Source organism: Cetorhinus maximus, chromosome 5 (assembly GCF_964194155.1).
Source record: "Cetorhinus maximus chromosome 5, sCetMax3.hap1.1, whole genome shotgun sequence".
NCBI lineage: Eukaryota > Metazoa > Chordata > Chondrichthyes > Lamniformes > Cetorhinidae > Cetorhinus > Cetorhinus maximus.
In genome coordinates, this window is record NC_135883.1 from 56531342 (window position 1) to 56544547 (window position 13206).

The window sequence follows — 13206 nt, forward strand, 5'->3', positions numbered from 1 at the left end:
ATTACAGCCTCTTTGTATCTACACTGTCAAGCCCTCTCACTGTTATAAATTTCAGTAAGATCACCTTTAATTATTCCAAACACCAGGGAATAAAGGCCCACTCTACTTAACCTCTTTTCATAAGACTCTAGGAATTTTAGAGAATTCTAGGAATCAATCTAGTACATCTGTGTTGCACACCGTCTAAACCAAGTATATTTCCTCCTTAGGCAAGGAAAACAAAACTGTAAACAATACTCAAAGTGTGATCTTACCAAAGCCCTGAGAAATTGTAGCAAGACTTTCTTCCTCTTGCATTCCAGCCCCTTGAAATAAAAGTGATATTCCTAGCTGGTAAATTAACCTTGGAGTTTGTGCCTCTGATTCAATTTCCTCCAATTTTACATGGGATTCATGCCAATCACTCCTCCAGTGCATGTAGAAATCAGCTTAGCCAGGAAACTCCCATCTAACTGCCACTCTATGCAATTGGCAGGTCCAAACCTTTTCTCATTGTCATGATAGTAGAATAACAAGGTAAGTTCACAGTCAGTCATAGTATTTTAGGTTCACTAACCCCCTTTTCTATTAATAATTTCATCAATTAATTGCTTATGATTCATGTTTGCAAACCTTGGAGACCTCTTTTTCCATTAGAGTGTCTCTGATATTTGCAAGTAACCTTTTTTGGCTCATGAGAAGTCTAGCCTTGCATAGTTTCAAGTTGTTGGTGGGTTAGAAATTCTGGAATATGAAATATCTGAGTGCCATTATTTTTTTTTAAATTAAATACTAGCAGTAGTTGTGCTATGTTGATCAGAGAGAAGGATTGTATTTCATCATTGTCTTCTGGAAGCCTGTATAAACATCAACAATAAATTCTATGTTTCCAATTAAGTGTAAAGCAAAACTTTGTCTTCATAATACTTTATTGATGTGAAGCAGTATTGCCTGGCAAAGTATCCACAAAGTGCTAACTATTAATCAAGTTTCAAATTCAACTCTCAATATAAAATGTCTTCTGCTTTTATATAATTTTTCCTTTAAATTTCACATCGAAATCAAATAAGGTTGACTATTGTGTACAAAACAAAAACTCTAATACTAAAATTAGACCAAAAATGTTTAAATGGGCAACTCATTGAGTACAAAGATACATTTATAATAGCATTGTCTTAAAAGAAAATTATCCTCCCATTGTTAAAATTTAACAAGGTAAACATCCAAACTTGTTATATTCACAAATGCTCCAACAGGTTTTGCATAGTTGTATTTATTCATTATGTCTGCCTTTGTTCAGTTTACAAGTGAACAGTACAGGGTATATAGTATGTACTCTAGCTTTGGTCTGGCAATTAGAAATATATTTTATTTGTTGTACTAAATACTTTGGCAGCACTGTTATCGACATGTAAGCAAATGGAAAATACAAGCTTGTGTTAGCAAATGAAAATCATCCTTCAGAAAACAAAAACTATAAAAGATTCCACACATGAATACGATAATCCATCCTGAAGCTCGCAATACCTGATGGCATATCAAAAGAAAAACAACATTTCTAAAAAGTGTATAATCACCCTGAGATGCGACTTAAACAAATAATGTTGTACTGCTGTTATCATCTGCCAACTAAATGTTTCACTGCAGAAAGGCAAAAAAAATGTGCTAGAGAAAAAAAAATGAACTGCTACAATCAGTCTTGTAACAGTGTTTTAACTAGAGGCCGGGTTAGGGTTATCACTTAAGCAGTCTGATCTGATCAGAGCAACACCTAATGAATTACTCATGTTGCTTTAATGTGAATTTATTGCATTCCTTCCCAAACCAGAATCATTGTAATTGGTTACTTATGTTTTAATTGTAAAAACACCACTTCTAACAAATGGAGAAACGAACCCTGAAATCTGACCATCTTGCATTATTTCACAAAGACCAAACCTTCAATGATTTAAGATCCTATTTGTGAAGGTCACATTTCAAAGCCTGAATTGGAACATTAAAACCCATATTTATTCATGCTTTTAAGAAATTTTGGCAAATATTTAATGAACATTTGTTGTAACATATATGCCTGGTTATGCTTTTTTTAAAATAAAAGAATGGAATTCATTTTAAATCTATTAGGCAACTAAAAAACTCTAACCACTGGTATTTTGTGCCACTGTCTATTGTTGAACAATCTTTGCCAACAGTACCACTCGTGCCACTTGCCTGGCATTGTAGCAGTCAAGCAAAACTCTTGCTAAAGTCCAATTTGGAAACTCTACCACTATTTCAGAATAGACCAAGCAAAGAAAAAAAAAAGGCAACCATAGTCCATTGATCAAAAAGCATTTTTTTTTGTTTTATTCATTGACATTTTTTCCCCCTCACATGAACATTACAGGGTGCTTTTTGTTGAGCTATGGTTCCTTTAGTGTCAGGCATTATGTTGTCAAATTTGTCAGTATCAGAAGGCAAAACCAAGTTCAGGAGTGGGCATCACAGCTGTGCATGACCTGATCCAGACAAGCACATAGGCTAAATTGCCTACTCCTGTTCCTATCGAGCTTGTTCCACCGTTCAATTAGATCATGGTTGATCTGTACCTCAAACTGATGTTACCCACTTTTTGCGTTATAGCCGGTGATACGTTAACAGAACAAAAATATATCAATCTCGACCTGAACATTTTGATTGACCAAACTTGCAGACTTGAGGGGGAGGGTGGGAAAGGAACTTCCAGAATTTTACTACCATTCATGTGAAGTGCTTCTTAACTTCACTCCTAAACACCTTAATTCCAATTTCAAAATTGGCATGCAACTGGTAAAAAGAGACAACCATGACAAATTTAATAGTGAGGCAGCCTTTGGTGACTGCCTAAAATAGGTGTTAGAAACCTTACATATGAACAAAACTATCCTTTTTCAGAAGATTATAGAAACTATTCTTTAGTCCAGTGTTTCTCCAACTGTACTTCATAAACAATTTGCACACACACACACAGCACATTTCTGGAGATGTTACACAAAAGAATTAGGATACATAATCTAAAACAGATTTTCAATCTTTGAAATGTTAAGTGTAAACCCAGAAAAGCGGATTTATAAAATCTGGCCTCAATCTAAAGCTGCTAAAATAATTTTAAAATGCTTGATTAGGATGAAGGATCTTGTTTTGAACACATTTTAGATTAGGATGTGATAGGCAAAATGGTCTTCAAAAGAATATCTCCTCTGCACCTTCCCCATATTCAGTGCACCATTGCATTACTGGTCTGTTGCTGTTCTCCGTTGAGATGTTACTTGCAATTCTATAATTAGCCCATGTCGCAAATTGCAATTAAAGAAACAATTGAGCCAAAATTCCTATTCCTGATCATCCAGTCATTGCTATAAGTGTGTATGTGGATGCCCATGGGGAGTAGTGATTTGGACTTGCCTTGTAACAGTCTTCATGATCAATAGCCCATCCTCATTCTTCAGGTTCACACTATGGAACTATATAAAAGGATACTATTACTATATCAAAGCATGAATCAGTATCTTTCATGCAAAGGGGGGAAAGATGGTACAATTTGTAAAAATAAAAAAAGGTTAATAAAGCCTGACCTCGCTGACCAGGTATGTTAAAATCAATTGAAAATGAAGTTGTTGGATCACCCTGAAAAAGTATCTCAGGTGGTGTCTGTTACATCTGGACACCAAGTTGCTCCTAGAATGCTTGCCAAAATTAAATAATGGGAGGCACATTCTATCCAGAACAAACACCCAATTGCTGGTAAGTTGCTGGTCTCCAAATAAATTCCAGCTTCGAATCAGCTTTCAAACTCAATTTACTGGATGTACTTTTCTCTCTTCTCACCCAGACTGAAAGCATCATACGGCAGAGCTAGATATGGAAGGAGGAGCAAAAAAAAAAGGTTTTTCTTTCAGACTGCTATTCAAAGGCAACATCATTTGTACCATTTGTAGTCCAACTATTCTCCTTTGCTAGGTGAAGGGGCAGTGAGAACTTAAGTTTAAAACAAAAAGTGAGATCAAATATTAATAAATAATTATATTTAGGCACTCAGTTAAGCTGATGTCAAACAAACAGTAACAAATAATGAACACTAACTGAGCAATTTACAGTGAAAGACCATCTGAATGGAAAACATGTAACTATATTTATTGAAATAATTATGGCACAACAGAAAAGAGGTTACCAACTCTTCGACTTAATTAAAATATAGTGCTGATCAGGCACCGATTTCTTCACTTGTGCACAAAATCACACAGAATTAGATGCAAAATGATGAATCAAAAAGAGTCCATAGAAAGCATGACTATATATACACAAATAGTGAAGAATGGTGCAAACTGAATCTTGGACTAACATTAAGGCAGATAACTATGTATCACTCTGGCTCTTCCCAGCAGTCAGTCAGATTTCCTTTGCTACGTCTCCTCATTCCAGGCAGCTTCCCTGCTGTCATAATGCTCCACCTGGAGCCACTCGTGTTTGCTTCATTGTCCAGGCTGGTGTATTTGGAACTGCCACTAGTCTCGCTCGTCCAGTCAGACCAGGCATTTGCATCAGTCAGACTGCTACAAGGGTTCTCCACCATTACTTGCGGATTCCAACCCTCATCCTCTGTGGGAATCTTGCTGGCTGAATTCTGTTTAATTCCTAAACTGTCCCAGAAACTAGATTTCTTCTCCATCTTCACTTCTTCTTTTAGTTTTACAGTGGTCCTGCAAAGAAACAAGGGAAAAAGATCATTGCAGCCATTGGTGATGCAACCTGCTTCAAATGCATTCAATTAGTGTATCACTACTTCCATGATGTGACTTACCAACCTCTGTGACCTGCCCTGATAACATTCACCATGTTATCACCCTCAATTTAGGGCCAGCTTGCAGTGGATAATATATATTTAGATTGAGTTCACAATATTTATTTTGTTTTTCCACAGTTACTATTACGGATGAAGAAATAATTGAATGAACAGTCATCCAGACTTGCAAAACGATGTTTGGCTTTTTGGAAATTAAGTGTCAAATGCCTAACAGGTCAATGCATTGCGCAGGCATTTACACATGACAAAACAACTCGGGAGAAGAGGAGATAAGTTCCATTCCTGGTCTAATTTAAGTTAGCTCATCTCAGCTAAGACAATAGTAGGGGTGCCACAATTAGCATCAGTGTCTCAAGGGTTTGGACTAACAAAACTTGCACGTATATAAATGCCTTAGAAAAAATATCCCATGTTAAAAGGCACTTCACAGTGGCATACAATAAAAATTGATAACAGCCAAAGGAGGCAGTAGGAAGAGAGCCCGAAAGTTTGGTCGAAGAGCTGGGATTTAAGAAGATCATTAAGAGTACAGGGAGGTGGAGAGACAGGGACCCAGGTGGCAGAAGGTATGGCTGCTAATGCAGAGCTGAAGGGAGGGAGTACATGAGAGCCCAGGATCAAAAGATCACAGTAGTGAATTTTAACATGAAGGACCGTGTGGGCTTGAGTGCCAGGGAGGGTTTAAAACCAGCCAGAAAACACCAGCACAAGCTGGCTCCAAACCACCAACTTCCACATTAACTGCAGCATGTAAGACGGTTTGCACAGTAATCTACTTGGGAGATGGGTGACCAATTTACATATGGTAATTGCTCAGTCATAGCGATATTGGCAGATTTTTCAGTTCATTGTGTGATCCATGAGTTCCCTGAACAATCCAGAGAAAGCAAGATGAAAACAGTGGCAATTGAGGAGCTCAATGAACCTCAGCGAATTATAAGAATAAATACTTTCTTTGCTACCTGCCAGTGGGAAAGAGTTTGTTCACAGTACTTTTGCTGAGAGTTTAGTTTCTACACTTAGACCATAAGACATAGGAGCAGAAATTAGGCCAATCGGCCCATCGAGTCTGCTCCGCCATTCAATCATGGCTGATAAGTTTCTCAATCCCATTCTCCCGCCTTCTCCCCGTAACCTTTGATCCCCTTACCAATCAAGAACCTTTCTATCTCAGTCTTAAATACACTCAATGACCTGGCCTCCACAGCCTTCTGTGGCAATGAATTCCATAGATTCACCACTCTCTGGCTAAAGAAGTTTCTCCTCATCTCTGTTCTAAAAGGTCTTCCCTTTACTCTGAGGCTGTGCCCTCGGGTCCTAGTCTCTCCTACTAATGGAAACATCTTCCCCACGTCCACTCTATCCACGCCTTTCAGTATTCTGTAAGTTTCAATCAGATCCCCCCTCATCCTTCTAAACTCCATCGAGTATAGACCCAGAGTCCTCAAACGTTCCTCATATGTTAAGCCTTTCATTCCTGGGATCGTTCTCGTGAACCTCCTCTGGACCCTCTCCAGGGCCAGCACATCCTTCCTGAGATACGGGGCCCAAAATTGCTCACAATATTCTAAATGTGGTCGGACCAGAGCCTTATAAAGCCTCAGCAGCACATCCCTTTTATATTCTAGTCCTCTCGAAATAAATGCCAACATTGTATTTGCCTTCCTAACTACCGACTCAACCTGCAAGTTTACCTTAAGAGAATCCTGGACTAGGACTCCCAAGACCTTTTACACTCCAGATTTCTGAATTCTCTCCCCATTTAGAAAATAGTCTATGCCTCTATTCTTCCTAACAAAGTGCATGACCTCACACTTCCCCACGTTATATTCCATCTGCCACTTCTTTGCCCATTCTCCTAACCTGTCCAAATCCTTCTGCAGCCTCCCCGCCTCCTCAATACTACCTGTCCCTCCACCTATCTTTGTATCATCTGCAAACTTAGCCAGGATGCCCTCAGTTCCTTCATCTAGATCATTAATGTAAAAAGTGAAAAGTTGTGGTCCCAACACTGACCCCTACGGAACTCCACTAGTCACCGGCTGCCATCCTGAGAAGGACCCCCTTATCCCCACTCTCTGCCTCCTGCCAGACAGCCAATCTTCTACCCATGCTAGTACCTTGCCTCTAACACCATGGGCTCTTATCTTACTGAGTAGCCTCCTGTGCGGCACCTTGTCAAAGGCCTTCTGGAAGTCCAAGTAGATAACATCCATTGGCTCTCCTTTGTCTAACCTACTCGTTACCTCTTCAAAGAATTCTAACAGATTTGTCAGGCATGACCTCCCCTTGATGAAACCATGCTGACTTTGCCCGATTTTACCATGCACTTCCAAGTATTCTGAAATTTCATCCTTAATAACGGACTCTAAAATCTTACCAACGACCGAGGTCAGGCTAATCGGCCTGTAATTTCCAATCTTTTGCCTCACTCCCTTCTTAAACAGGAGGGTTACATTAGCGATTTTCCAGTCCTCTGGGACCCTCCCTGACTCGTGATTCCTGAAAGATCACCACTAATGCCTCCACTATCTCTTCAGCTATTTCCTTCAGAACTCTGGGGCGTAATCCATCTGGTCCAGATGATTTATCCACCTTCAGACCTTTGTTTTCCTAGCACCTTCTCCTTGGTAATGGCCACCATACTCACCTCTGCCCCCCGACTCTCTTGAACTTTGGGGATGTCACTCGTGTCTTCCAGACTTCAGCAGTCTGCACTATCACATCAGGATGGATGTGGTTTATCTGCTTTTGATTGGATCTCAGATGACAACCAAGATGGCCAGCAATAGCACTAGCAGCTTGCTACTCACACTTCCCTGCACAGCTACAGGTCGAAGGGGAGCAGAAGAGGTGCAGCACACAGGAGGCCATACCTGACTCAAAGGGTCTACAGGCAGAGGATCAGTTTCCTGGTTAGAATAGCAACATATCAGGAGGCTCGGTGTCACATCAGGTGCTGGCAAATGTATTTGCAACCTGCTGGAACAAGACCAGCTGCCAACTGGAGCAGGTGGCCATGCTTTACTAGTGGTTACCAAAGTTACCACTGCCCTCAACCTTTTTGTCTCTGGATCCTTCCTGCAGCTCTGCTGGAGACATTTACAGGATCTCCCAGTCGATGGTCCACAAATGCATAAGTGACTGATTGCTTGTTTGCCAATTGTATTAACTTTGCCTGTAATGACGCCAGTCAGGATAAGCAGACACTTGGGTTTGTGGCTCTGGCTGGCTTTCCACAGATAAAGTTGTCATCAACTACACATGCATAGTAATCAGATAATCACAGGCCAACTGCAAGGGCTTCCACTCTGGCACACACCAGATCAATGTGCATCTGGTTTGCAACCACAGATCTTTATACAGGTTGACACAACCTTCCTGGGCAGCTACCTTGTGACAATCCAACCTCCAGGTTCTTCATACCTGGAAACACAGTTAACTATTGGCTGCTTGGGGACAAAAGCCACATGGATGCTACTGGTGTCCTAAACAACCACATGTTCAGGAAGCACTGCCAGCTGCAGAATCTTGAGCTCCGGGTTTCAGAGCTCGAGCTGCAGCTGGAGTCACTGTGGCACATCCGCGAGGCTGACAGCTACGTGGATAGCACGTTCAGAGGGGTGGTCACACAGCAGCTTAGGAGCCTGGAGGAAGGAAGGGAATGGGTGGCAGCCAGGCAGTCCAAGTGAGGCAGGTAGTGCAGGAATCCCCGCTCACGAATCGGTTTTCCATTTTGGAAGCTGGTAAGGGTGCTGGTTCCTCAGAGGAGTGCAGTCAGAGACAAGTTTGTGGCACCACGAGCAGCTTGGTTGTACAGGAGGGGAGGTAGAAGGAGCAGCGATACCTATAGGGGATTCATTCGTTAGGGGAACAGATATGTGTTTCTGTGGCCGTAGACGTGACTCCAGGATGGTATGTTGCCTCCCTGGTGCCAGGGTCAAGGATGTCACTGAGCAGCTGCAGGACATTCTTCCGGAGGAGGATGATCAGCCAGAGGTCGTGGTCCACATTGGGACCAATGACACAGGTAGGCAGGGGGATGTGGTCCTGCAATCAGAGTTTAGGGAGCCACGTAGATAATTAGCAAGCAGGACCTCTAATATAGTAATCTCCAGATTACTCCCAGCATCACGTGCAAGTGAGCACAGAAATAGGAGGAAAAGGCAGATGAATGTGTGGCTGAAAAGATGGTGCAGGAGGGAGGGCTTTAGATTCCTGGGACACTGGGACTGGCTCTGGGCAAGATGACACCTGCACAAGCTGGATGGGTTGCACCTGAACAGAGCTGGGACTGAGTTCCTTGCGGGGCATTTCGCTAGTGCTGTTGGGAGGGTTTTAAACTAACTCGGCAGGGGTGCGAGAACCAGGAGAGAATATCAGAGAGGAACACCAGGGTGTACAAAATACTGGGAGAGACAGATAGCACTAGTATAGAGAATTATAAGTTAATAGGTGGAGGCAAAGTGAGGGAGAAAGTCATGAAGTCTAAATCAGGGTTACTGCGCATGTATGTGAATGCACGGAGTATAGTAAATAAGATTGGAGAGTTACAGGTGCAGATTGTCATGTGAAAATATGGTGTTGTGGCAATACAAAGACCTGACTCAAGGAAGGGCAGGACTGGGTGTTAAATATTCCTGGGCACAAGGTGTTCAGAAAAGATAGGAAAGGAAGAAAAGGAAGGCAAGGAGGAGGGGTGGCAGAATTGATTGAGGAGAGCATCGCAGTGCTGGAGAAAGAGGATGTCCCAGAGGGTTCAAGGACAGAATCAATTTGGCTAGAGCTAGGGAACAAAAAGGGTGCAATTACATTGCTCGGTGTAGTCTATAGACCGCCAACTAGTGAGAAGGATGTAGAGGAACAAATCTGCAGGGAAATAACAGATGTGCAAACATTATAGATTAGTTACAATGGGAACTTTAATTACCCAAATGTAGACTGGGATAGTGGTAGTGTAAAGGGCGGAGAGGGCCAGAGTTCCTAGACTGTGTTCAGGAGAATTTTCTACAGCAGTATGTGCTCAGTCCAACAAGAAAGGATCACTGTTGGACCTGGTTCTTGGAAATGAGGTGGGCCAAGTACACCAAGTGTCAATGGGGGAACAGTTAGGAGGCAGGGGTCATTAGGATGACGTAGAAAAGGACAATGTGCAATCCAGAGTAAGAATAATTAACTGGGAGGGAGCAGAATTCAATGGGGCAAAAACAGAGCTGGGCTGGATATACTGGAACCAAAGGTTGGCGGGAAAAGCTGTAGCTGAACAATGGGCTACCTTCAAAGAAGAAATGGTGATTCGGGCACAGTCAAGATATATTCCCTCAAAAGGGAAAGGTAGGGCAAATCCACAGCTCCCTGGATGAAAAAGGAGATAGAAATTAAGATAAAGAGGAAAGAGCGTGCTTGTGACAGGTGTCAGGTAGAAAATACAATCGAGAACCAAGCAGAATACAGAAGGTTCAGAGGGGAGGTGAAAAAGCAAATAAGAGAAGCAAAGAGGGATTATGAAAAAAGACTGGCAGCCAACATAAAAGGGGAATCCCAAAGTCTTCTGTCAGCACACAAATAGTAAGGAAAATGGTAAAAGGAGTAGGGCCGATCAAGGACCAAAAAGGGGATTTACACGTGGAAGTAGGGGGCATGGCTGTGGTATTAAATGAATACTTTACATCTGTCTTTACCAAGAAAACAGATGCGACCGAGGCCATGGTGACAGAGAAGGGTTCAAAATTGATGAGGAAGTGTTGAATAAACTGGCAGTAATTAAAGTTGACAAGGCACCAGGACTGGATGGGATGCATCCAAGGATATTGAATGGAGCAAGTGGAAATTGAAGGGGCACTGGTCATAACCTTTCAGTCTTCCCTAGACTGGTGGCGCTAGGGAACTGGAGAATTGCAAACATTACACCCTTGTTCAAAAAGGCTGTTGTTAGGATAAGCCCAGCAATTATTGACCAGTTAGTTTAACTTCAGTGGTAGGCAAGACTCTAGAAACAATTATACAAGATAGAATCAGTAGTCACTTGAGAAAATATGCATTCATTAGGAAGAGCCAGCATGGATTTCTAAAGGGGAAATCATGTTTAACTAACGTGGAGTTGTTTTTAAAGAGGCAACAGAGGGGGTTGATTGAGTAATGTTGTTGATGTGGTTAGTCTACTTGGATTTTCAAAAGGCATTTGACAGTGCCACACAACAGACTTGAGAAAAAGTTACTGCTCATGGAATATAAGGGACAGTAGCAATGCAGATACAAAATTGGCTGACTAATAGGAAATAGAGGGTAATGGTCAATGGATATTTTTGGGGCTGGAGGAAGGGTTGTAGTGGAGCTCCCCAGGGGTCAGTATTGGGACCCTTGCTTTTCTTGATATATACTAATGGTCCAAGGGACAATTTCAAAGTTTGTGGATGATATGAAACTTGGAAGCATTGTAAACTGAGGACAGTATCGGACTTCAAAAAGGAAGTAAACAAGTTGGTGGAGTGGGCAGATAGGTAGCAGATGAAGTTCAATGCGGAGAAGTGTGAGGTGATGCATTTTGGTAGGAAGAACATGGACAGAAGGGGTACAATTCTTAAGGGGGTACTATAGATCATTGAAGGGAGATATTGAAGATTCTTCCCACATATCAAATAATTTTACAGGATTGGCTCATCACTCTTACTTGGACATTGGGATGAGTTTATATCTTGTTACCCCATTCCAGTTTCATTGTCGAGTGGGTTAGTTGCGTTTGACATGTGGTGGGGAGTTGTCATAAGGACTTTTATGGAAGTGCACGAGCATCCCTGCTACCTCCCAAATTTCAGGGGGAAAATTACCTGTTCCAGGTAATGTTCAGCTGTTGCACTGTACTTTACCCTTTACACTGGGACAATTTGTCACCATAACCTATGGCTAAAGCATCATACTTCCATCTCCACAACACCATCTCTGCATCTGAAACCATTATTGATGCTTTTGTAACCTCAAGTGTTCCCTTGCACTCAGTCCCTGAGCCATCCTGAAACCTGCCACTGTATGTTAGTCAACATATTCCAAACCTTTATTGGAAGTGGGTGAGTGGCGACCACAAACTGCTCTATGAAAGTTGTGTAGAATTAGCACCCAAGTGCCAAACCTGTAGGTTTGTGTCTTAGCACCTCCAAGCAAGTTCACATTACAGTAGTAAGCAATTAGGACCAAAATTACATGCTAAAGCCAGACTTACAAAAAAGTCTCATCAGCACAGCGCCCATTTTCACTCCAATCAAAATAATTCCCCTTGCATTAAAGCAATTTTGAATAATTAGCTGGGGTTAAACTATTGTTTCCAGTCATAATTATGTTATTTTGCTAACAGTCTTGAGCATCATTTATGTCCTCAAAACACCTTTGGGGTTAAATCCAAAATTGATCGATTCCATGGAAGCTACATTGCATCACATGCCAAAAAGATATCAATGGCATTGTAGAGAGGACATTGTTATGCTAAGTCTCTGCACTTTATAAACTCCGGGACTGGTTTTAGTCTGTATCATTATTGCTTCAGGATAAGTGCCAAATCATGAAAAAAGCAACCAACAATTCTTCAAGGGGCCTGATGGGATGGATGGTTGAGTGGGGTTAATTAACGAAGAACAATAATCTGTGTGTTGTGATCTCCCTAAGATTCCTACGGGTAATATAGGTGTGTACAAAACTTCAATTTAGAGAGAAGAGCCTTCACGCTAGCTGCAAAGATTGTGTTGCCAAATACGTAATTATTTGCAACAGTCACATCTAGACACCAATCTAATAAACATGATGATTACACCATGTGGCAGCCCAGACAAGACTATCAGAATTCAATTGCAAGATTGCATAGTGAGCAGGCATGAAATGAATGGACTAAAATGCACTCAACCTATAAACTATGCTTTGTCATTAGTATGTAGAATTCAGAGCCATAGTCAGGTCATTCCTTACTGTGCTCAATGTGCTCTCCTAAAATGGACCCAAAAAGCAGATGAGCATTGGGAATGACAAATGTTTGCTTTCAAATCTTGTGAAAAGTTTGAAGGTTGCTTTCGTTGGAAATTATAATCCCTCGTGCAAAGAGGATATCAAATCATGGAATACCATTAAGCAGAGACAAAAAAAAGTTTTTTGCTCTGTAGTTCAGAAGAATGTCCCAAAGAATGTTGGGGGTGATTTTCCCTCAATACTTTTAAGCTCTAATCAGTTTCTGAGGTGTCTTAAGCAAAAATGTCAGTTAAGCCTGTGTTTAGCACAAGAAGCCAACTTGGTAAAAGAGTTGACATGCACAGCAGAAACAGCCATAGAGGGTTGTTAAACAGCTGATTGCCAACTAAATTATCTGCTAGCATTCATTAATAAGGCTGCAGTGCATTTTTGTGGCTATTGCTTAACCTCATTGC

General features: G+C 41.4%; 1 protein-coding gene across 5 annotated transcripts in view; it reads right to left on the minus strand.

Moving 5' to 3' along the window:
* Positions 1–890: 890 nt before the first annotated feature.
* The window catches only part of LOC144680656 (testis development-related protein), a 96289-nt gene continuing 83973 nt past the window's right edge, over positions 891–13206 (minus strand). For all 5 annotated transcript variants that reach the window (XM_078541883.1, XM_078541884.1, XM_078541885.1 and 2 more), the window contains one exon: positions 891–4697. In XM_078541883.1, coding sequence (XP_078398009.1) covers positions 4361–4697 — 337 coding nt within the window. In that variant the 3' untranslated portion in view covers positions 891–4360. The remainder of the gene's footprint in view (positions 4698–13206) is intronic.